This window comes from Stigmatopora argus, chromosome 20 (assembly GCF_051989625.1).
Source record: "Stigmatopora argus isolate UIUO_Sarg chromosome 20, RoL_Sarg_1.0, whole genome shotgun sequence".
In the NCBI taxonomy this organism is placed as follows: domain Eukaryota; kingdom Metazoa; phylum Chordata; class Actinopteri; order Syngnathiformes; family Syngnathidae; genus Stigmatopora; species Stigmatopora argus.
In genome coordinates this window covers 867,320-890,940 of record NC_135406.1, presented here as the reverse complement: position 1 = coordinate 890,940, position 23,621 = coordinate 867,320, and the positions used below count along the sequence as shown (strand labels likewise).

General features: G+C 49.1%; 1 protein-coding gene and 1 long non-coding RNA gene across 6 annotated transcripts in view; one reads left to right on the top strand and one right to left on the bottom strand.

Annotated features, from left to right (window-relative positions):
- Positions 1 to 23,494, top strand: part of LOC144066347 (uncharacterized) — a 219,194-nt gene extending 195,700 nt beyond the window's left edge. For 2 of the 4 annotated variants that reach the window (XR_013297521.1, XR_013297519.1), the window contains 2 exons: positions 21,636 to 21,784; positions 21,992 to 23,494. This is a non-coding gene — a long non-coding RNA (uncharacterized LOC144066347). Of the gene's footprint in view, positions 1 to 19,467; positions 21,785 to 21,991 lie in introns of all 4 variants that reach the window. The other 2 variants (XR_013297522.1, XR_013297520.1) reach the window with 2 other exon arrangements.
- On the bottom strand, positions 13,520 to 22,697 carry stim2b (stromal interaction molecule 2b). Of its 2 annotated transcripts, XM_077589804.1 has the most exons (12): positions 22,007 to 22,696; positions 18,206 to 18,336; positions 16,355 to 16,466; positions 16,176 to 16,287; positions 15,834 to 15,949; positions 15,586 to 15,763; positions 15,327 to 15,504; positions 15,101 to 15,262; positions 14,932 to 15,032; positions 14,610 to 14,848; positions 14,346 to 14,520; positions 13,520 to 14,262 (listed from the first exon to the last, which is right to left on the bottom strand). In XM_077589804.1, exons 1-12 carry the CDS (start codon positions 22,104 to 22,106, stop codon positions 13,773 to 13,775), a joined length of 2,094 nt encoding a protein of 697 aa, XP_077445930.1. In that variant the 5' UTR covers positions 22,107 to 22,696; the 3' UTR covers positions 13,520 to 13,772. The 2 variants fall into 2 exon arrangements, with proteins under 2 accessions (XP_077445930.1, XP_077445929.1); XM_077589803.1 differs by having other exon boundaries at positions 15,838 to 15,949; positions 16,176 to 16,466; positions 22,007 to 22,697.
- Positions 23,495 to 23,621: the final 127 nt, after the last annotated feature.

Genomic DNA, 23,621 nt, shown 5'->3' with positions numbered 1-23,621 from the left:
GGATGACACTGCCAGTTTAGGAAAATTTCCGTTGAAGGGCGATAGGAGTCCGACAGGGAGGATGGGATAGACCAGGGTAGGGCAGGGTACATGGTCGATTGGTCGCCGGTCTTTTGGTCGCCGATCTTTTGGTCGCCCGGAAGGTTATTGATAATTACCATTTAAATGGTTGCTCAAATTTCCTAAATACAAACTGTGAATGACTATTTAGTCATACTTAATGCCCTAGTCATTATTAGGCTAAAGAAAAGCTCCAACTTTTATTGTTTTTTGTCGGAGAACTTGTTAAGACCCTGACGGACTTCGCTTCTTAAAGGGACAACGCATGTACATACAAACTCTTTTACACTCACACGTCGGCTCAGTGAAAGTGCTCATGGCCGTTGTTGGCTTTTATTGATGCGTAGACCGTCTTGTTTTACCTTGTTTTGCGGCCGTTTTTTTGGTCGACGGTCTTTTGGTCGCCCATTGTCGCAGTCAGGTGACCAAAAGACCGGCGACCAATCGACCGCACACGGTAGGGCGGGGTGAGTGCGGCTCGTGAAGGCTTTGAATGGCGAAAAAACTGAAGTAGTTGGAGTTGATATTTAAAGGGTTAAAGGGTTAGTTCCAAGTCTGGCGATGTTTTTTTCCCCATTTCCACCTGTAGCGTCGCAATGCCACCAAACGGTCCTTAATGATATTCGTGCGGATTCCGTTCCCCCGTCTTTCGGCCCCGTCACGCTTCAGGGAAAGTGACACGGCGCCGTAAATAATAGGCATCCCACACCTCTCGCTACCCATTAGACGAGGCCCGGCGCTCTTTTTTTAACCCCGGGACGTAAGTCGGCAGTTTAGCAGGCAAACACGGCGACGAGCCACCTGCAGCTCCCTCGGCTAATGCTATCATTACCGGCTCCATCCGCACTTTATCACCCGCAACCCGGCGCCGACACCATCTGCCCGGACGCGACAATAATAACAATCATCCAAAGACAAAGCAGTCCCCGAAGCTCCGCGGCTTTGGAATGAAATCCGATTTTACGAAGATGGAAAACAGCCACGCTCGTTTCCTCTTTATGGCCCGCTTCCGTCCCGGGTTTGTTTACCCGGCCGCGTCCTTCCGGCGAGCCCATCTCGCGTGGCGTTCGAGTGCCACTTAACCCCGGCCGGCGCAGGTGGTCGGAACGCGCTTCTCATTCGGCCGCGTTAGTCCCGGAGACGGAGGCGGCGCGGTGGAGATGGGGTCGCGGCGCCCGGAGAGTCACGGGAGTCGCTTTCGTTTTGGGGGGGAACGGCTGATACCGTCTGGTAGAGAAAGTCCTCCCGCCCGGCGTGCCGGATAAACACCTAATCTGCACTAATTTGTCCTCGGCTTCCCCTCCGTCAAGCAATCGATGCGCGCGTGTGATCCGTGATCCTCGTTGCACCGTATCGATCCGTGTCAAACAATAGTTCAGCCATTGCTCACTGGGCAGCGGCCAACCTTTAACGGGGTTTTTTATTTTTAAACGGGAAAAAAAGGAGGATCGATAGCAAGCGATTGTGTGCGCTAATTCAAATGTAAATACGGGGTGTCACCGCCGAGGCAGGCGGACCGAACGAGAACCCGAGTTGGGCCGATCCCTGTTTTCTCACCGATACGATTCCCGCGATCGGCGGCGTGACCCATCCCGCACGACTGCCACGTTGTTGTTGTTGTTGTTTTCCTCTCTTTTCATGACTCTGTGCTCTATGACTCATCGTTCGAAGCCGGAGGGCAAAAGAAAAGTAGATATAGTCGGATAATTGGACAGCGCTTTGTCTTGGGAAGGGGGCGACGCGCGTAGCTGGCGGCCATCTCGGCTCGGGCGACTGGCAGCTGGAAATTAGATCCGGCCATGTATTTCTTCCGTCAAGTGACCTCATTTTAACACCGTATCGATAGGACTAAAAATAAGAGAGGTGAAGAATCAATTCCGCGGCGTGACTCGCTAGCCAACGGTGACCTCCGAAACCGTCGACACATCCCGACGCCCATGGAGTGGCGTCTTGGCAATGCAAAGATTGACTATCAACTGCCCGGAGGGGCTAAAAACAGCAGAAGGTGTGTTTACGATAAGACACTCAGAGGCACTTCATCCTTTGGTGCTTTACGACGCCGGCCCCAAAGCCGAGCTCGCCGCATCAAACGCAATCCCACTCGAGAGACGGCGTCAAGGTCAAGGAGCTCGTCGAGCAAAGTTGCCGAGCGGCGCTATGAATTTTCTCACGAGATGGAAATCCCGCCTGGAAACGGAAACCCGGCGGGTTTAAGTCTAGCGTCTCTTGTTGAGGGTAGTCGAATCTGTGTGCTTTGATTTTGAAGGCGTGTTTCTACAAGAATGTTGAGCTTCATGCACCTTATTGTTTTCTTAAATGTTTTCTGACATTCACCAAGATGGTGGTCTCAAACGGGCAGCCCATGGGCCAATCGCGGACCCCGTGACTAGACTTTGCGGCCCTAGAAATTCACAATCCCTTAGTCGTGACTGGTGGAGAATCTTTCCAGGCGCTCCTCGCCAAAAGTTTGTTTCTCCCGGTTTTACGTGGGGTTAGAATGAATACTAGATCCGATTGGGTCAATGGGGAACACCCTGCTTTTACAGGAAGAGAAGAGAGATGAAAAGACCAGAACAATCAAGGCGTTCTCTTGATGAAATCGGCTTTCCGCCCGCCGAGCTTTAACAACAACAATGTACATAACGATCGGACGTCTCCGTATGGTATAGATTTAAGAGTTGTGGCGGCCTAGCTTTCTTTTCCAACTCTCCTTTGTCGTGTACCCCGGCACCGAGGCGAAGGCGCACACCCCTGCAGCTTCATTTGCATCAGAAGACTACTTCATTTGAATGTCTTTGATGCGGCGTGGCTTTGCTCAAACGAAGTATCTGATCCCAATCCCCTGGACGGAAGCGCGTGGGCGCACCGGCGTAACCAGCCGTTGCTAGCACCGGCTCCCCCTTTGTGTTCCGCCGCGCACTCCCGGCTAGCCCGCCTCTATTCAATTGACACTTTTAACACGCACGCTTAGGAAGGCGATCATGCGCTTCATTTATGGAGATGAGGTCTCCGGGCTCGGTCTCCGGGCTCGGTCTCCGGGCTCGGTCTCCGGGCTCGGTCTCCGGGCTCGGTCTCCGGGCTCGGTCTCCGGGCTCGGTCCCCGGGCGGCTAAACCCGCCTTTTGGCCGAGGTGGGCTCGGCGTAGGAAGTGATTAGTGGGACCACACAGGAAAAAACGGCGCGGGACGGTGGGATTCGGGCTCGTTCGTATCTGCGACCGCTGACGAATCTGCGAGTTAACTCGAACTGCACCTGTTTTAAAGGCATCGATGTTGTCTGGATCCGATGCGTTTGTTTTGAGGTAGCCCGTGTGACATGCTAAAGTGTTTAAGTTATTAACGATTGCATGTTGTGGATGTACAACTAGTTTGGATTGAGTGTTTATCGGGGTTCGATAATTGGTGCCTTGATCCACATGGCAAGTGTGACGTGTTAAAGTGTATGTCGGTGTTCCATTGTTGATGCCTTATGCAAGTGGTTTGTCCAACACGGGAGACTTTTCTTCATACCAGTAAACTGGATAGGATTGGATTGGATTGGATAACTTTATTCATCCCGTATTCGGGAAATTTCGTTGTCACAGTAGCAAGTTGTGGAAGAAGAAACAACGAATCACTATTGTGATTATTTGTCCCTGTGATTCAAGTTGAGTTTGTGGTTTGCAATATACACTGTTTTGTGTGTGACAAAGAAGATAATGTTTAGTAATGTCTATTTACTTTTGAATTGCGAGCGTGAATGTGCGAGTCTTGGGTCATGCACATGTATGTAACATTTACTACGCTACCTTCGGCCGCCATTGCGTTACCATTATTAGTAGTGTCTATGATGGTCATAGCAAGGGAATTATGTTATTGATATTTCATTGTTTACCCTGTTGAATAGTTGAGAAGGACTTCTCAAAGTTGTAAAAAGAAAAGATAAAACAAGTTGTGACCGTATATTGAACGGGTGTAATTGTACATTATGTTTTGGGTTCTAACGTGTTGCTAATGTATATATATATATATATATATATATATATATATATATACATATATATATATATATATATATATATATATATATATATATATATATATATATATATATATGGGTGTAATTCTATATAATGGTTTTTTGTGTTGATAAAGATATACCAGTAAACTGGATTGAGAAAGCAACAACGAATCACTATTGTGATTCAAGGTATGCTGGTTGTTGTAGAGGCCGCTTGAGTTTGTGGTTTGCAATATACACTGTTTAGCTTGTGACAAAGAAGATAATGTTTAGTAATGTTTATTTACTTTTGAATTATATGTGCGAGTCCTGGGTCATGCACATGTATGTAACATTTAGTACGCTACCTTCGGCCGCCATTACTGTTACCGTTATTAGTAGCGTGTCTATGACGGTTATAGCAAGGAATTTATGTTATTGATATTTCATTGTTTACCCTGTTGAATAGTTGAGAAGGACTTCTCGAAGTTGTAAAAAGAAAAGATAAAACAACGGGTGTAATTGTACATTATGTTTTGGGTTCTAACGTGTTGCTAATATATATATACATATATATGGGTGTAATTGTATATTATGGGGTTTTGTGTTGATAAAGATACCAGTAAACTGGATTGAGAAAGCAACAACGAATCACTATTGTGATTATTTCTCCCTGTGTTTCAAGATAAAATGCAGGGTGCAATACCAGCGTGGCTGGGAGTAGCCATTTTTAAAACGGCACCAGTGTTGTAGCCAGTCCATTGGGAGCACATCACCCCAAATTTACCAAACGATCGCAATGTCCACGTCGTTCACACGCACTTCCCGAAGGTAGTGATCCTAATTTAGCAATTCACTAACTAAGATCTGGTCCGACGGCCATGTTGCTTTCAGACTGCTAGCTTTGAGACATGGTGAGCAACCCCCCAAAAAAACAAAGCGACTCCGCAGTTCCTGGTCACAGGTTTGTTTTGTAATCTTTGATGTGAGTTACGAGCTCTGTAATTGACTCTCGGGCATCAATTTGTCTTTTAAACCAATCGTCTTTTTGGCGTCTTTTTCAACCCAGATCGACTCTGGAAGCGTCTCATCCCGCGAAACAGTTTCATTCCGTATATCGTAGCATCGAAGCAAGCCCCTCGGCACCGGCCGATCCACCGAAGCGCTTTGAGACGTCTGCAATACGTTCAAATCCCGACTAAAATAGGCCCTTAATCGCCAGAGAAGAGCTTATAGCGTGTTCCTTCAAATGTTTACCGTCGCGAGTTAATGCCAGGTTTCTCCGTCACGTTTGACAAGCGTCCGAACTTTCCGCGTTATCTGGTTGGCGCAGAGACAATCGTAGGATTTCCAACGCTCGCCCGTTAATCCTCCGTAACTTTTCCACCGAAACCGGCAACGGCGAGGAATCGGGGGGCGTTTGAGGGGTACACCTCCACAGTTTGGACCTGCAGATAAAGCGGCAAAGGAGCTCATCTTTTAGTCACTGACGCAAACCCCTTTTCACCGGCGTCGAGCGTCTCCCGGCACGATTAGCCAATGGATTTATTCTTCGACTCACCGCGTTTGGAATTAATATTTAAGTCCCCCGTAGGTACGGCGGCGTCGTGTCAGCGCCAAGCTGACGAGCGCCCGGGAGAGTTTCCAGGCACGTGGCGACGGACCGATGGAAATAATCTTGCGGTGTCCTCGCTTTGGACACCCTTAGGTGCCTATTGTGTCTCTTAAAAGGGAAACCCAGACTCCAGTTAGCATTTTTAGAACTCGGAACAAATCACTTGGCGCTTTCTCAAGTTATTTAGATTTTTTTCCTTCAGGTGTCACCTGGCTTTTACGACCGTGACGCCTAGAAAGCGAATCAACAATTTCACGATGATTTCGATTCTGCAGCGATGCGATATTCCAATACCACGGTTCAATTGGACTCTAGGATCCTGAATCAATTGGATACAATATTTCAGTTCCATTTCACCTAAAGCAATAAGAAAAACACTTTACATTTTCTTGCTTAATCTGGTTTTAGTTTAACTCTTGAGGGTAACACTTTGCTACCGAGCCGGGAGCCGTGTCTACCCGGGTCAACTATCGTTCTAATATAATATTCAGGTAAATCAATACCGATGAGAAAGTTTATTAAAAAAATTATGCAATTATGTAGCATTGAGCTACTGTGCCGTCTAAAGTGGAAGATCGTCTAGTGTAAGTTTTATTACATATCAACAACCACTGCAGGATCAGGTGTGGGGAAATTTTTGAGTTTGTCGTTTTCAGGAATCGGCTCAGAGTTTCGGAAATATTGGACAAATCTTTAAAAATAGGATTTCATTTACCTCATAAAAAGTTATGCTAGCATGTAACGTTAGATAGTAAGCAGATAGAATGTAACGATTTGATACATATTTGCAAAAGGCGTCTTATCGGTGCCGTATTGATACAAAAGATACGGTATCTAGTCCTGATCCAGATTGGTGTATGACGCTTGTCAACCCTGACTGACAATCGGGAAGTAGTTTGAAAACCGTGGCGTGCACGAGGGGGGAGTGCGCGGGTGAGGGTGCGTGAGGTCGTTATTGGCGGCGGCGCTGGCTTTTGTAGAGGTGATTTAAGCGCAATCTCATCTGGTCGCCCGCAGCGCCGGAGGCGACTCATAAAGTGCTTTTAAAATAATAAAGACGTTTAAAGTGGCTATTAAAATCAATGTCGCCTGGCACTAAAATATGCGCTTGTGTATGCGCATTTTCTGTGCGCACATCCCAAGTAAGTAGAGGGGCTGCCTTATTAATTGAGCGTGTTCACTTCCTGGAATAGCCCGATTTCATTCGATCTGGCCATTTTGAACCGGGACTGCTTGCTCACACTGTTGTTTAGCTCTTTGTTCATTGGCCGCCTTTGGGAAAATGAGTCCAAATCTGAGTGGAAATGTCAGTCATTTTTCCGTTCAGCTTCCTCAGACCCAATAAGAAGTCGCGCAACATCTTTAGAAGCTAAATGATTGATGCTAATTGTATTTTGAATCGTGCTATTAGCTTGACTTAAATGTAGTCTTTAGGCTGCCTTTTAGCCCAATGAAAGTGTCAATATTTTGGAAGCAATTGCTCAAGAAACAGTGTCAAATCAGGACAAATATGCAAACGTTTATTCTTCGTTGCCACTTTCTTCATTGCAATAACGTCTGATATGTTGGATTAGCAAAATAAATGTGAATAGATCCTCAAAATTGGCGTGAGGGTGCATCTAGACCAGAGGCGGAAGCATTTTATCTTTCAGTCGGGTCACGTGTCCAAAATGAAGTACCCACTTTGATAGCTTTCACTTAGAGTTGCCGTCAATTTCAACGATTTTACCGGATGCTAAATTACGGTGATTCCCAGTGTTCTCCAGGCTGCCCTTGTATTAGGGTGGTGGTCCGCAAAGGCTACCAATGAAGTCAAACGTTTAGGCCAGAAGCAAGCGGCGGTCAGTGAAAAGTCTTCATCCTCGCCATCGATTTGCGTATCGAGCCTAGCGTAGGAGCTTTAATTGGGAGGAAGAGACATGAGCAGGTGTCTGAAGGTGGTTTATTTTTTGGTTTGTATTTCTGGCCCGCGTAGCTCTCGCCGTCGCCGATACCGTTTGACGTGAGCAGACCGCACCAGATCCTTTCCTCTTCTCCGCTTGGCTTTCTCTCGTTAGTTTTCGCCGCCGTCCCGGCTCTCTTCGCCAATAAGCACAATAGGTTACGGAATGCTTTTTCCTGCGGTATTACTCACAGGCACCGGCCGCCACATGCCATTAGGCTCAGCACGGGGAGAGGGAGGGGGACGTAGGGGGGCTAGGACGCCACGTTTGGCGAACGGCGCCATTGCCATCTAGTGGGCGGGGGAGGAAACTGATAGGTTATTAATACACTTTAATACACAAAACAGGGAGACATCATTAACATACACTGGCTACAACTTGCAAGGAAAATTATTCCCAACTCGCCTTCGTCCAAGAGGATTCTCAAGAAACGGCATCTTCCTCTGTCAATTTAGTCAGCGCATAATCAAAACATTTAAGGTAATCTGATTCAAACAATTGCATAAGCTAACCGAATAACACCATTAAGGTAAAATAACAACTGCTCATATTAGATCGGAAACCAAAACAACTGCGTAAGAATTTGCCATCTGCCGGAATCCAAGTCAAAGCAATTCAAGAGTCCCTTGTAGATCTTCATTGCCAACTCAGATCAACAGTCTCGGCCTGGAACATGGTGTCCTGTTCAGTCAATAGTCCTGAAAACAATTAATTGGCCTCGAAAGCAGCTGTGGGGGGAAAGTCTCCTCGAGTTTACTCGGTCCCAACATAAAGTATAGCACAAATTAATGTATAGCTTCATTACCTATTAAAATGCTTAATGAACATATAGTAACATCCCAGAATAAACCCAACAGAAACCAACACACGAGAAGAGACGGGGCGGGTGTTGCGACGTGAGAACAGCCGTCGGGGTTAGAAAAGTAAGTAATGTCATCGTTTGAACGATAGCTTTGGGTCGAGTGACGTCATGACGTCATGACGCCATCACTCGTATAACAATCGAGTTGGAAAGTATAGATTGAAGGTAAAAATACTGTAATAGAAATTATTTGATGGTCATTTATTATTTTAGGAACCAGTTGACTACATAAGAGTACGTCAATTAACAGAAAAATGATTCGCATCTGTTTGGTAATAGATGTCTTCGAAATGGTTAAATAGAGTTGGTGCCAAATTGTCAAACAAATCGTAGTCAACCGTTTGTCGCTTATTTCACGATAGCGTAGCTAAATTGCCACGTCAGTCTGACATTTTGGAAAGACGCCAAGCAATAAAAAGATGGCCAAATGCGTGGCGCGGAATATCTCCGCTGTTGTCGATCCAGGTCTGTAAATGTCAGGCTCTCAATTACTTGCGTCGATGTACGCTTTTGCAGAGTCGCGACATTTGCATTCAAGTCGAGCCAATCCAAACGATGGATTTGAACGGAAAAATGTCAGTAATTACGAGGATTCTAACAACCGTGGATTTTGGACAACGAGTGGCACTGGACTATAAGTCGCGGCGAGGACCTATATTGTAGTTGGCGGCGATCCAAAACAAACCGGGAGGACACCGCGCCGTGGTGCAATGCATCGTGGGATAGACGTGAAGCACCGTTGGTGTTTGTCCTTTCTGGCAGGAGTGATAAATGTCCCTCCTACTTTTTGCCTTAAGGTGTCTGGGCTATCTCGTAGATGATGTCAGGCGGTGTCATAGTCGTTTGGATTTTAATAGAAATACGTCTTTGTCAACGGCGTAGTAAATCCGTGTTGCCGTAACGAGATGACGAATCGATCAGCGTTGCCGGACCCCCTAGTTGAAAAAGAAAAACCACGTAAACTCGAACACTCGGGCTAGCGTCTGTCATTCACGGACAATTTTAATGAGAGAAGCCCCCGAGAATCGTCAAGAGGACCAGGAAAATTCCGATAATGATGGGGAAGGGGCAGAAAAAGGTAGCCCGCCAGATGAAAACGGAGAAACATCTCGCTTTTCATCGGGCGGGGAGAGGAACTAATCGAGGTCAGGCTGACTGCACCCTTGCTTTAATTTACAAGCTGGCCGAATGCGAGGGAAAAAGCCAATCAAAACAAACGGCTTCCTTCGGAGGCGGCGTGAATGCGTGGATCCTTGATCGCCTGAATAAATTGCCTTCTAGACAAAAGTAGACATTCCAATAGCGATAGCTCGCGCCGGCTCCCTCTAGTGGGAGTGAAAAAAAAAGGATTTTTGAATAGAATTCGTCGTCCTATATTCAGAGTTGCTTATTCCCGAAATGCTTTTATATGTATGCCTTTGTTAAACTTGTATTTGGGCATCAAGGACGTGACAAACCTGACTAAAAAACTGTGGCAAATTCGAGCTTAGTGGCCCAATTTATTGTGAGAACACTACACGCGCATTTGCATAACGATACGATGATTCTGAGATGTTGGAGGCGCGGCGCTGTTGATTGATGGAAATTTAATTATGACACCTCACAAGTTATTAAGCAGTAATCAGGCTCAGCCACTTATCTGGAATACTTACCTTTAGCGCAAAGCCCGAACAGTGAGCTGGCAGAAATCATTTCCGATTAAACCCCCACCCTATATTCACCTGGTTTGATCAGTTTTGCGTTAAAAGACACTTGGAATATTATAAGCCATGTTGAAGTACGCTAGAAAGCATTTTTTTAATGTCATCCCAACCAAGTTGGCACATTTTTTTTGTATTTTTATTCCGGTCGACAGGCGCTTGATCAGCTAACGGCGGCCTGTCATCGCCCCCGCCGTTCCAACCTCACGCCTCTCCGTCTTAATTATATATATCAGTAGCTGGACTGAGAAATAAGCACCTAGCGCTGCTAGCTTGTCAGAAAAGCGACACTCGACGCCTCCTAAATAGCGGCCGCTTTGCCCAAGGCGTTCCATGCTCAAATTTGTTGAAATAAAACGGGATCTGCAATTTAGCCTTTTACGCAGCCTATTTTTCTGTGTGTGGGTATTCTTTATCCTCGAACAAAAATATAGGGAAGCATTCCACACACGGGTGTAAAACGGAAAAGTCAAAATATTTCCGAAATTCAATTGAATTGAATTCGGTAGAAATGTGGCGCCTCAAACTTAACGTCGTGTTCTCACTTTTTCCCGATTATTTCCCACCTATCGGCTCATTTCTTTGTAAAATACTCAATAGCGCGAGGACCCATTTTCCCCCGACAGAGATCATTAACGTTTCATCTCATCTTGAAAAATAGTAAGGGAGCGATGAGTACGGCGCTCGAGGGGGTTGCGCTTGGAAACGGAGGATCCGAATAGGTTGAAATAAAGTTTGGTTTTTACATTTACTTAAGCCTAATGTCATCGGCTGCCATTTTGGGGCTAGTTGCCCGGCCGATCAAATTGGATTGGACTTTTGTGGTCATCTATGACCGTGAGACTTGATCAATACCCGTCTTAGCTTCTGATGTCTACTGTATTAATATAACTATTGTTGAGAAATTGCCAAAGATACACCTAATAGCCAACAATAGTCAGGACAGGGTGATTCGTAGATGTGTCCTTGGCGGGGGGAGGGATTTAATGTCCCCTCTCTCTTTGCAGTTGCAAACTGAACCCGGTTTTGGGTTGTCAGGTCTGGAAGCTTTTCAAATCTGGGCGATGTCGTGGGGGGAAAGGCCGGGCCGGGCTTCGGAAGCGGCAGGCGCTCGGGTATCGATCCAATAAGGGACGGGGCGGCGCGCGACTATAAATCTCAAGCGGCGATGCTGTCGGCTGACAATACACGGACCCAAGGACCAAATACAAAGCGCCTTCCCCGGTAAAAGTGGGTCCCCCACCAGGAAGACGGAAGATGTTAGGATAGTCCACGTGCTCCCCGCGAGGGCCGGCCGGAAATAAATGATGCGCCGATCCTCCGCCGTACACGGCGAGTGATGGAAGGCCATGTCGGGCGGCGCCGGGGCGAGTGGGGAGAGTTTGGCGCTCTGCGGATCACTGCGCCGCAACCGGCGTCTGATTTTACGAGCGTCCTGGGTAAAAATTGAGGCCCGTTTTTTCCGCTCGCCCACCTGCTGGATTTATGGTGGCGAGGTGATAGATGTCCCGTCTATTTAAACCCTTTCAAAGACAGTAGTCAAGAGGGCCGGACTATTGTCAAGGTACCGTTGGTTCGATTCATTCGCTGCTGGTCCAGGTCACGTCGTTGTAACTGTTTGCTAGGTATGGTACTGTATTTCATCGTTCCTTTGTTGATTTCCTGTCGTGATGCTCACGGGTGGTGCCGGAGCCTAGGTGGGAGGACACCCAATGGCAGGGTATATCAATGAAAAGTCCTCTCAGGCCTGACATCGATTTCTAGTTGAGACAAAATTCCATCTGCTAAAGATTGTCCGGCAACCAATGTTGGTCTATCACCCCCGTCTTAAACCGTAGCATTTGCATCCGTGCGTAAAGTAGCTCGTTACCGCCGCGGCGATTAATCCCGATGGTCGCCGGTCGCCGCCGAAGGGTCGCCGTCAATCAGCCCTGGGAGATATTTGGCATTCGAGAACCGGCGAAGGATTTTGACGTGCGGTCGGGGGAACGGGATGACAATTAGGGAAACCCGCGCGAACGGGGACCAATCGGGCGGCTCTTTTGCCGGGAGCCCAAATGCCAGCGTCTAAATCCGGCCTTAATTAGCCGACGCTGGGCGAGGACGGACGGCTGAGGGGACTAACAATATTAGTTGTTTACAAAAACAGCTTCCTTGTTACGCCGAACGGGCGACGGGGCGGTAAGGTCGCGGCGGGGAGGAGATTAAACTATCTATACCAGACCCCCCCCATCCCCCGTCTTTCGCTTAAATGGACCACGCTTGCCGTCTGGGGAACGTGTGCACGCATCAATTATTGATGTGTTATTGTTTTGGTTTTTGTTGGGGCGAGACATGTCAGGGCTACCCGTTATGTTGGCCGCTAAAAGTTTAGTGAGGCGTGGAGACGACACGGCGGCGTATGATGAATGGCGTCCTGGCGTTCTGGACTCTGTAACCGTCTGCTAATGTTTCGAACGCTTTGACGGACTATAGGACTTTGTTCAGCACTTTCCCCCAAAAACTATTGTTGTCAAATTGACTTCCATATGAAGTATTTTTGTATTATTTTGATGTACTTCTTCTCAAAGGCTTTGGTGTATCGGTTCAAGTCGAATAGATGAGAAATCAACCTCCGTCGATTATTTTTCTTTGTTCGGTTTCCCCTGATGCTTTGCTGCCCCCGTGTGGTTACAATGCACAAACACAAGGGCTTCTCGTTAAATCCCTCTGAATCGGCTTGCCACCCCACCCTAATTGCTCGGATATGACGCTTTGTAAATAGTCCGTGAAAGTTTCTCGTAAGAAGGTACGGGAGAGTATGTGTGGTGGTAGTTAGTACCGTATTTTCTCGCATATAAGCCGTATTTGTAACTCAAAAAATGATGACTGAATCCAGTGTTATACGTGAGAAATTATAAAATGGGATGATTTTAAGGCAATTTTAAGGGGGTGGCTTATATGCGAGTAAATATCGTAAGAGATTGGTAGCAAATGTATGCCGTCAATGTTGACAAATATGCAAAGTAATGGAAGAACATAAAAAAAACTATTGATGAAAAAATGCTCAACAAAGCTCAGGATTCAGAAATAATACATGCATTTTTGGAATGAATATAGTATTCTACATCCAAAAACAGATTTTGAGTCATCTTTTTGATTGTGTTTGTGAATTTCCCATCTGTATTGTATTTGTCAACCTCATTTTCTATTCCTATTTATTCAATGGGAATGATTGAGTTGTTTGTAATCCCTGAGCTATTTTGCTTTCTGTTTCTTTTCCATGTTTATTCAGGCATTGATATTAATCTGCCCTTCCCACTCTATAAACGCCGTCAAATAACAAACCCCACCCACTAAAATAATAATAACAAACAAAGGCTGTGAGTGTCAGCATTAAAGTGACTTTTTCTCATCTTTATTTCCAAAATAACGAAGAAGTAGTGCAACGAGCTTTTTAGCAGGAGTTTTTGACAAAGTCGTTCAGGTGCTCGGGAGCGGCCCGACGTGCCGTCCTCGTCGTCGAGGAGCGCGTCGTCGTCCTCGCTCGGAAAGAAGTCGACCCGTAGCGGCGTGACGTACGGCCCCGCGGAACCGGGGCGACCGGTTCGAGCTCCATTCGATGGAGAGCCTTTTTATTTTCTCTTCTTAAATAAGCTTTTGATTTTGGAGGAGGAGCGTTTGAATTTCTCTCCGTTGTCGCTAGAGTCCTGGGATGAGGCGCTCGGTAGCTTACGCTCGCGTCCCACGCTCCGGCCCTCCGAGTCCAGGGAGGCGAGGGACGGGTAGCGGCCCACAGCCGGCGGCGCGCCGGCGGGCAGCGCGCCGAAGCTGTACGACTTCTCCAGGACGCCATTGTTCGCCCGCTTCCCCGCCAGCGGGGTGACGGTCTCCGGCGAGACGCGGGTGAGGTCCGGGGACGGCGAGGTGGACGGCGGACCCGAGGGGGCGGGGGGTAACGAAGGCGGGAGGGAGTCCCCGCCGTCGCAGAGGACGCCGCCGGATGCCGGAGACTCTCGGCTCCGGTGAAACAGTAGCAGTTCCTCGCGGGAGATCTTGCGGTACGGGGCGTCCGGGTTGGTCACGCGGCCCGCCGAGGAGTCGAGGGTGTCCCCGCCGGCGTCGCTGGAAAGCGAGGAAGTGCGCAGAACCCTATTAGAAAGGACGATCTACGGAGAGATCCGCGCTTCGGCGTCCTCTCCGCGTACCTTCTCTGATCGGAGCCCAACGCCATGCGTTGGTCGTCCAACTCGAAGCGACGGCTAAGGGACGAGTTGGCCGAGGACAGCAGGTCCGGGGACACGGCGGAGGGCGCGCAGGCGAGGCTCCGGCGAGAACGGCACGAGCCACTGTTGCGAGTCAGCGGGGGCCGCATCACGGTGGCTTCCAGTCGGAGACGTGGGGAATTTCAAATGAATTGGACTTTCTAAAAATGCAAATCATACGGTGGAGCCTCGCGACGGCACCCTCACTTGTGAATTGCGGAACAATCGGAGGCGTGTCCTCGTCCAGGTCGTCCACGCCGCCGGCGACGGGGTAAGGCGGGACGGAGACGCGAGGCATCACCACCCAGCTGTGGTCGGAGTAGAGGCTGGCCGTCAGACTGGGCAGGCCGGAGTTGTTGACCACGGGAAAGGCGCAGAGTCTCTCGATCTGCTGCCAGCGGTGGAGGCGTTCCCTCAGGCACGCCGTGACCTCGGACAGGGACTTTCTAAAGCGCAGAACGTAGCACAGGCAGGTGAACCAAGTGGATTTTCATATACGCGATCCCCGATTTGCCGGTGGCGTGCTGACTTGGCTTCGAGTATTTTGTGGTCCACCTCATCCAGCGACGAACTGTGCGCCACGTGCAACGTCCCGAAGATGGAACCTCGCTTCTTTTTGATTTTCTCTGCCTGTGGTCCAAAATGGGAAGGTGGGAAAGGTGCAAAGAGTCGGTGGCGGGGGTGGCGGAGGCGACTACCTCGTCCTTGGCGACGCAGAGCTGCAGCTCGGCACTCTGCTTCTTGACGTTGTAGTACTGGACCTCCACCTCGTGCGTGAGTTGGAGCCACTTCTGCAAAGCTTCCGGCAGCGACCGCTCGGATAGCATCTCCTTCTCGGCTCGCCTGAGGGCCTTTCGTACCTACGCGGGAGATCCGGTCAGAGACGTTGGATCCCCTTCCCCTCGGCCGCGGAGAAGGCCTCACCTGCACCAGCTCTTCTTCGGCGTACTTGAGTCGACTGAGCTCGGATTCGGCGCCCTGGCGAAGGTCTCTCAGTCGGCTGGCCTCGTTTTTGGCTCCGGTGATCTCGTCCCTCATCTTCCGTTCCAAATTCTGCTTCTCCACCACGACCGTCCGGTTTTCTTCCTGAGCCTTCTCCAAACTGAGGGGAGGGGAAAGCCGGGTCAAGATTTCCAGCGGTTTCCGGGCGACGCTCTTTTGTCCCTCCCGTGCTCTCGCTAACCGACTCTGCAGGTCCAGGAGGCTTTGCTCGGCCCTCTGAAGGCTCTCCAGATCCTTCATCATCTGAGAGAGGTGCACCTTGCTGGACTTGTTCTGCAAGTAAGCGAACCAGCAGCCGCCCACGCCGATCACGATGGAGATCACCAGGACAAAGTCTTTGATCCAGTTGTGTTGCGGACCTAACGGGAAGGACGAGCCGTTTAGGGGTCACGCCCGCTCCGGACGGGAGCAAAGGAGGCGGGGACTTACGCACGGGTGGGCCGAAAAGGACCGCGTCCAGCGCCTTGAGGTTGAGTTTCTGCTTGTGCCGTGGATCCGCCACCCTGAGCTGCACGGACAGGAAGGACGGCTCGTTCGCGGCGATCCTGCCACACGGGAAGACGATCCTCAGCCTCCGTTGGTTCCAGACCGCGGTGCACTTTGCTAACGTTTGGCCTCGCGTTACACATTTCTCGGTTTAAGACCGGGTGCTATTTTAAGAGCGGCGTTTTTGGGCCGAAAGGCGATCTCGCGCGACCCCGACGCTCCGCGCCGCCTCGTCAGAGCATCAGGGGGCGGCGTCCCCTTGTAAAATAGAGAGGCCGGACCTACCGCGGAAGCGTGTTGCCGTCGACGCGGAAGTCCCGGAAGTTCTTCTCGTACTGGGGCAGCTCCACCGACTCTTTCAACCACCGCACGGCGTCCTCCACCGTCCAGTTGTGGACTAAAGGACGGGGAAAAGAGACGGTTATTCGGTCTTCCCGTATACCACGAAGGTTCTGAGCGTTTGCCTTCGGAGCTCTTCCAGCCCTTCCAGAGCTCCTCCACCGTGATGTGCTGGTCTTCGCGGTGCAGGTTGCTGTGCTTGTTGGTCTGATGTTGCTTCATGTCTTCTATGATAAACTGAAAAGGAGAGGCAGATACAGTCAGCGTCAGCTTTTGTCCTCGCCGCACTTATTTTTTACGGAGTCGTCAGCCCGAACACAAGTGGGCTTTCATTTCTGCTCTTTTTGCCTTTTAAGGGTTTCGAACAAGCCAGCCAGAGATTTACTGGGACTCGCCTACGTGTGAACTCTCTGGCCGTCTTTCTTTAAACAGCTTAGAACTTCACGGTGCTGTGGAGAGAGAGACGTCTTAACCCCAACAAAAAAAGGTCGGGTGATCCGTTGCCCTTAATCGTACCGTGGAAGGAATGAAACCTTTTAAAGAAGAACTTAGATTCAATGTCAGCTGGAATGGCTGATACTCTACTACCGCTTCCCCTTATCTTAGAGTTTAACCCTTGTCGTTTTATGAGGTGTTCCCGTCCACGTTTGTTTAGAATCTCTCCGCGGTTTTACCGACGGTGGGACTTCCCATCCCTCGGGCATATTTGACCAACCGTTTACATTTGCTTCTGCCGACCTGGCACGTTTCCGTGAAATGGGAACAGCAAACAAAGGGGTCCGACGCAGAGAGGAACGAAGTGGGCTATTTGTCGGTTAGCTAAATAAGAGCTTGTGAATAATAATCGACAGTTTGCGGCTGGTGTCGCCTTGGGCTGACGTGATGGGCGGGAACCGTTTGATCGAAGCGAGAGAAGAGTCTTTGGAGAGTTTTTGATGAGTCCTTAAATCAGTGGTCCCCAAACTATTCCATAAAGGGCCGCAGTGGGTGCAGGTTTTCGTTCCAACCGGTAAGAGGAAACCTTTCCACCAATCTGGTATCCTAGAAGTGCTATCAGTGGATTGCAGTCAGGTGCTTCTTTTTTTCAGCAGAAACCTCATTGGTTAAACTGTTTGTATTGGATCGGTTGGAACAAAAAGCTGCACCCACAGCGGCCCTCCAGGACCGGTTTTGAGACCTCTGCCTTAAATGGATTGGATTGGATTAACTTTATTCATCCCGTATTGGGGAAATTTCGTTGTCACAGTAGCAAGAGGGTGAGGATGCAGAAATAGGAAAGGCATTTTAGACCTAAATAGATAGGTAATAAGTAATTTTAAAAAAGTTTTTAAAAAAGTAGTTAATAGGTAATAATGAACTGTACATGATTGAATATCTCTGCTATATGTTGCTAAATTATGTTTGATTTCTGGTCACGGTGAATTCAGAGTAAAATAATGTATCATACAGACGCAAGACGACTGTACAGTCTTGCAGGCAGGGGCAAGGGGGGGTAAAGCAAATTAACTGGGGGCCGGTGGAATCTTTGGGTGGGTGTAGGGTGTCAATGCGGGAGTCACAGCGGGGGTGAGAAGGAGCTCTGATAGCGGCGTGTCCGGAAAATGTCACCTTCGGTGGTTGGTCGGGGCGACGGGCTTCACTCTGGCCCGATTGGAATTGTATTTTGACTTGGGGGTCCGTGTGGACGAGGCGAATGTGCCACTGAGTCGTTGGCGCTTCTGATCTAAGAGTCGACAAAGAGCGGGTCGACCGACACGGTGTTGTCGGAATCCCGCGAGCAATCGCCATGGGCGCTAACGCGCGATGCAAAGGCAGTTATTAGCCGACTAACGACTCCTACTTAGAAAAAATAAAGACGGAATGCGTGGTCCCAAGGCGCCAGTAAATCAAATCCAAACCACACGTTATGACGTTTCTGTATGTCCTCGTCTCGAGTTCCGCACTCTCCGAATTCCAGGCGCGTTTGCGAAGCTCACCTCCACGCTCTCGTTGACCTCGATGCCGCCGTCTTTGTCGTCGTCCAGCTCTTTGTGGATGTGGCGCAGGGCCGCCAGGCTGAAGCGGTCCGCGTCGCTCACGCAAGGCGGGGCGACCGTGAGGCAAGGGTCTAGGCGGGGAGAAGTCGGTTTATTACAAAAATCATGTAACAGAGCAAAACTTATTGGCAAAACTTTGGTTGTTAGACCGTGGGACTTCATCAGAGATGCAGAGATGCACTTTGCAAATGTCAAGATGTGTTTGAAGTGCATGGGAATCGTTGTTATCGTCAAAAGCGCAACGATTGTCCTCTAGTGTGCTCTCGGGTTCGCACGAAGTAACATCTGCGTTTCTCCGAGAGACGACCGCGCCTCTCCTTTGTCCCCGTCGTATGCAAATATGTTATCTTGCGATGTCTTTGTGTTGAAGTTGACATTTACCAAAGTGACGCAGGTTTATTTGGAGGATTTCGTCAGTGGCATCAAGCCAATCTCAGAGGGGGAACAACCGTAATTTTTTGGAATGCGCGAGGTCAGCGTCATCTGTTGAACTGTATGACTTTCCTTCCGTGTGGGCGGTACCGCTTTAAATCTAATGTCTGTTGGCTTTCGTTTAGATCAGACGGAGGCATCCCGAGCGCGTGGGGTCTTGTTACGGGTGGCAGGCTAGCATGGCGATTTGCTTAAGATGCAAGGGGAGATATTCGACCGGACACGTGCCCCCGTCTAAGTTTGGACGAGGTAGAACGCCGGCTGGCCGGTCGAGTCGAGCCGAGATCGCCGTCACCCAAACGAGAAGCTAGTTTACAATAGCCGTTACACAAGAAACATCCTTTGCTTGATATTAACCCGCCCGTGTCAAATATCGCAGTTATATGATACGTAACGCCGGATTAGTATCGCCTGCTCGACAGGTCGGTTGTTTACATGCGAACAAACTGGGATGGGTCCCACCGTGTTTGTCCAGGCGTGATGTGGCTTGAGTGGGTCGGGATGTTGTACAAATACTCGAGGCTTCTAGTTCGTCGGTTTTCCGCAGTGAATTAGACATCGATGGCAACTAAACGAATGAAATGTCTCCGATTGGGCTAGCGGTTTCTTTGTTGAGTTGTCCCCATTCTGTTCCGTGCGTTTTCCAAACACAATGACACGGTTTGAAGTAGTAAGAATAAAGCCACCCCTGAGATATTTTTAAAAAGTGCCATTTGAAGTGACGGTCTTTGAAATTGCCGGCAATGACAGCGTAAGCCTTCTCTTCCCAGGTGTCCTTTTCTCTTTGGATAGCGGAAGAACAGTGATGAGGAACTACGTGACAGGAAGCCGCCGCCAGTGACCCCTAGCATTCCGAGAGAGGAGCGGGAGGGGGGCCACGTTCAAAATTCAAAACAGCCGGTCCCGGAGGACGGCAAAATTGGAAAGCTCTGGTTATTTTTATCTCGCAGGGCTCCCGTTAGTCAGGATGCAAGAGCTCGACAATGGTGCGAGTGTCCCTCGCGTGCACGCAAACAGATGTGAGTAGGAAGTAGTCGTTTGCTTAGGCGGCTAGCTGTCGCAAAAGCGTTGTGGTGTCGGGCCACAGTTGTGATTTTTTTGGGCTAAAATGTGGAAGATGAGCAAAAATTAAAGTTAGTTCTCCCGCTATGTCGTTTATCACGGGTAGATGTCCGTAACGCTGTGTAGGTTAGTGTTAGTTTAGTAGGAATAGATTTAGATACATCTATGAAATATGCAGTGATATGTCCATACGGATTGAAATGACTGCAAGGGGCTAAACTTAAAAGAACCAGAAATCCTTGTTTGGTGTCTGAAACTGAAAAACAATGAAATGGTACGGGGGTTTAGCAGTTTGAGACAAAAATGTCCAGAAAAGGAGACAAGGATTCCTGAACCCTCCGATTCACGGGAAGGCCGGGGTGGGGGTGTCGGAGACAGGTCTACTTTGCCCGTCAGTTGAATTGTTTGGATCCACTCTCTTAAATGATATCTTTGAATGGCGGAGGTATAATTACGGGCGGCTTCCCTTTGAAGGGACGGGTTTCGGTCTTTACGGTGTTCTTCCGCAGAGCCGGTCGGGTGGCATTGCGGGAATGGGCTGGCGAAGGTGTGAACAGAGAAGCATTTTAGTTATGTCACGGTTACGACTTAACGACGGCCGACGTCAGTTCTATCTCGGAATGCGGTTCTAGGCAATTGTTTTCTTTCAGGCGTCGAGTCGCAACCGGGTAGTCCCGGTTGACTTGGAAGACGGGTATGGTCACTTGTGGGCCAAGAGTCTATTTTAGACCAAATATAATGTAACTCAATGGCATTGGGATAAACGGGATTGGAACCTGGGATGGGAGTTGTAGATTCTCCTTGCAAATACATACATGTTTGGCTAGTGGTCCGTCCGATTGGCCGAGCTGGTCGACCCGCTCGTCACCAGGGCGAGTGGGATCGTTAACGGCGGTAAACGGTCCGCCGAACTAATTCCCACCCGCCAGGGTCGCCGAGGGGATCGTCTCGGGTGTCTGCGAAGGGCGCAGCTTTGAATTCTTCCCGTGTTGGGGCGACAAGACTTAGCGACACTACATTTGTAGCGCCGGAGCTGATTTAGGGACGTGACCGACAGGTGCTATTACGGATATCCTAAAATCAATGACAATGGTGTCGGAGGACTTTCTTTAATTAACAGCCGGCCTAGAGATGGATTTGTTTAGCAATGTTCCTTTTTCAGTATCCGGGTCCGTCTGAGAACGCTTTAGGTATATCTAAAGGATGCCGGGGATAGGCGCCTTTGTACGCGTGTCCTACAACAGAAATCGGCTGGCGTTCGTCGATAGGCCGAACCCGCGTTGTCCGTCGACGGCAATTCCCGAAGGCCCGATCCGCCTTTTTGGGCCGTCCGGTGGACCGTAAGATGTTGAAACGTCAGCAACTCTACTCCTAAATACACTCCAAGGCGTCCGCCACAATGTGTTCAACCCGACGGGCCCAAGTGGGCGCGGGAGCCGTTTGCTTCGGTGGCGAGACCAAAGCCAGTTTAACAATAGATTAGAGCGTGGCGAATGACGAACGAATGTTTCGGGCTTAATGGTGGACGGAACAATCGACCCACTGTGGCGTTCGCAGAAAACCTGAAGGGCTGTAGTGAAATGTGGCCCCCGTGATATCGTAGCAATCGAGATTAGCCGATGTTAACAACACTGTTCTTACTTGGTCTGAAATTCTGCGTGTGCCATTGGCAAGAATGGACATTTAGTTTGGGTATACGAGGACTAGCTTTGTCAGATTTAGTCCAAAGGCAGGTCCTGTTAAAGTGTCGTGGTCCGGGTGTCAAAGATTCCCTGTCGTGACGTATGGTTTGTTCCCCCTGTATATGGTTTTTGTCTTCCATAATTATTTCATGATGTTTTCAGATAACTCAAATTTGCACAAATTTTTCTGGCAGTGTCCTGCTATTGGCCGGCTGGGTGTCCACTGACTGGTTCCTGTACTTGGCCGGAGTAGGGTCCAGCATCCTCCATGACCTTTGCGAGGATAAGCGGCATGGATAACGAATGTTTTCTGCGGTTTGAAGGTGTCTTTGCCGGTTCAATGGTGAGCATATGTTGTCTTTGTTGGAGTTAGTATGAAAAATCAAACACTTATTTGTACTTCCACTTTGGAATACGGGTACAATCATAGATGAGAGATATATTTTGTATGCCAATAGATTGATTTGGTAACAACTCACAGTTGTGCTAAAGGAATCAAGATTTCTAAGAATTTGGAGGGATCACTTGTTAAGCAAAGTTGGATTTTCAGATGTATGCCGTTTACCTGGTGCGGCTCCATCTCCAGCACGGGCCGAGTCGGAAACCTGCGCCGCAGAGATGACGAGTCCACGCAGCAAGACGATCAGCACCGCGATGTTGGACATCGCGGACGTGCGGGGGGCCGGTCGGGGGATTGGACACCCGGGCTCCGAGATTCAGCCTTTTGCCAGATCTAGTCGACCACGCAGCCCGCGAAGAAACATGGGCTCGCAAAACGTCCCGGTCGTCCGACTAATAGTCTCCGCAGGTATTTAGGAACGAGAGGCTTCCTCCCCTATCAGCTGTCAACCGAATCAGGCATTTAATCGTACACCGCAGGGGGGCGGAGGGGGCAGTTATGTGTAGGAATCCCAAGCCTCCAAACCGCCCCCCCTTAAAAAAAAGAATACAAATCCCCTACCAGCCCAAAAACCGTCTGACGTGTAGAAGCGAGTGTCAAATTCCTACGTACTGGTCCTGGAGTTAAATCCCCTACCGGCCCAAAAACCGTCTGACGTGTAGAAACGAGTGTCAAAGTCCTATGTAATGGTCCTGGAGTTGTCGCCAAGTACTGCGTGTCCCACTTCCAGGAGCAGGAGCAGCGCCAGATCCGCCTCCTCCTCGGCAGAAAGACGGTTCTTTACACAGAAGGCGAGCTCCGGTTCTCGAGAAGCCGTACGGCCGTCTGCCGTCCCCCCTTTCCTCCCCCTTCCCTCCCTCTTTCTCACCTCCCTCCCTCCATCCCTATTTGCCGCGCGGATCCGCTCGAAGAGGTCCGGCTCGGAGCGGGCGGCCGCACGCCATCGCCGGTAATTCACCGGTGGACGCACGCACGCACGCACGCTTGCGCGTCGAGGAGGGGCGGAAGTCGTGATGCAAATGAGTCAGCGGCGTGCGTGTACGTGCGTGCGTGCGTCTCCTAGTCATTCCCAGCCTGGAAGCTGCGTCACTGGACGGAGCGACCGTCTCCCCATTGGCCCCGGCGTCCCAACATGGCACGAGCCAATTGGCTGGCGGTTGGGCTTTAGGGGTGGAGTTTGCGCTTCCACGACGACAGGATACAAAAACACAGAGAGGAGGTAGCTTAGCGCGGTGTGTGGATGGCAATTGGAGGGGATTCAAATGAGACGGGGGTTTTGTCGTCTAATTTTTGGACTGCGACTTGATGTGTTGAAATACATGTTTGGATAAATGTACCAATATTTATGATTGTGAATGTATATTGTTAAAAGGTGGGAGAGTTAGCTCAGGAAAAAATGTGCATGGAGTGAATAATGTTTTTTTGCAAATTGTCATCAGTCATCAATGGGTTTGTAAAGTTTTCAAATGTATGTGTAGTTTTATAAGGGGGGAAGCCTTAAAAGGGTAGTTGTTTTGGTGTTTTCGGAAGGGTGGGTTAGATAATCAAGTCTTAAATATGATAATGTTAATGTCATTATACAAGTATAATGAGATTTCAAGTGTCAACATGAAGAGCACAAATGACAATAATAAATCAGTAATCAGTGAATAAGTCTTTTCCAAAAAACTATCATAAGTAATGAACCACATAAGTGGGGAAGTGCACAACTAACAAACATACCAATAAATAAACAAACAATACATATATAAATAAAGATGCAAACTAATGAATTTTGGAG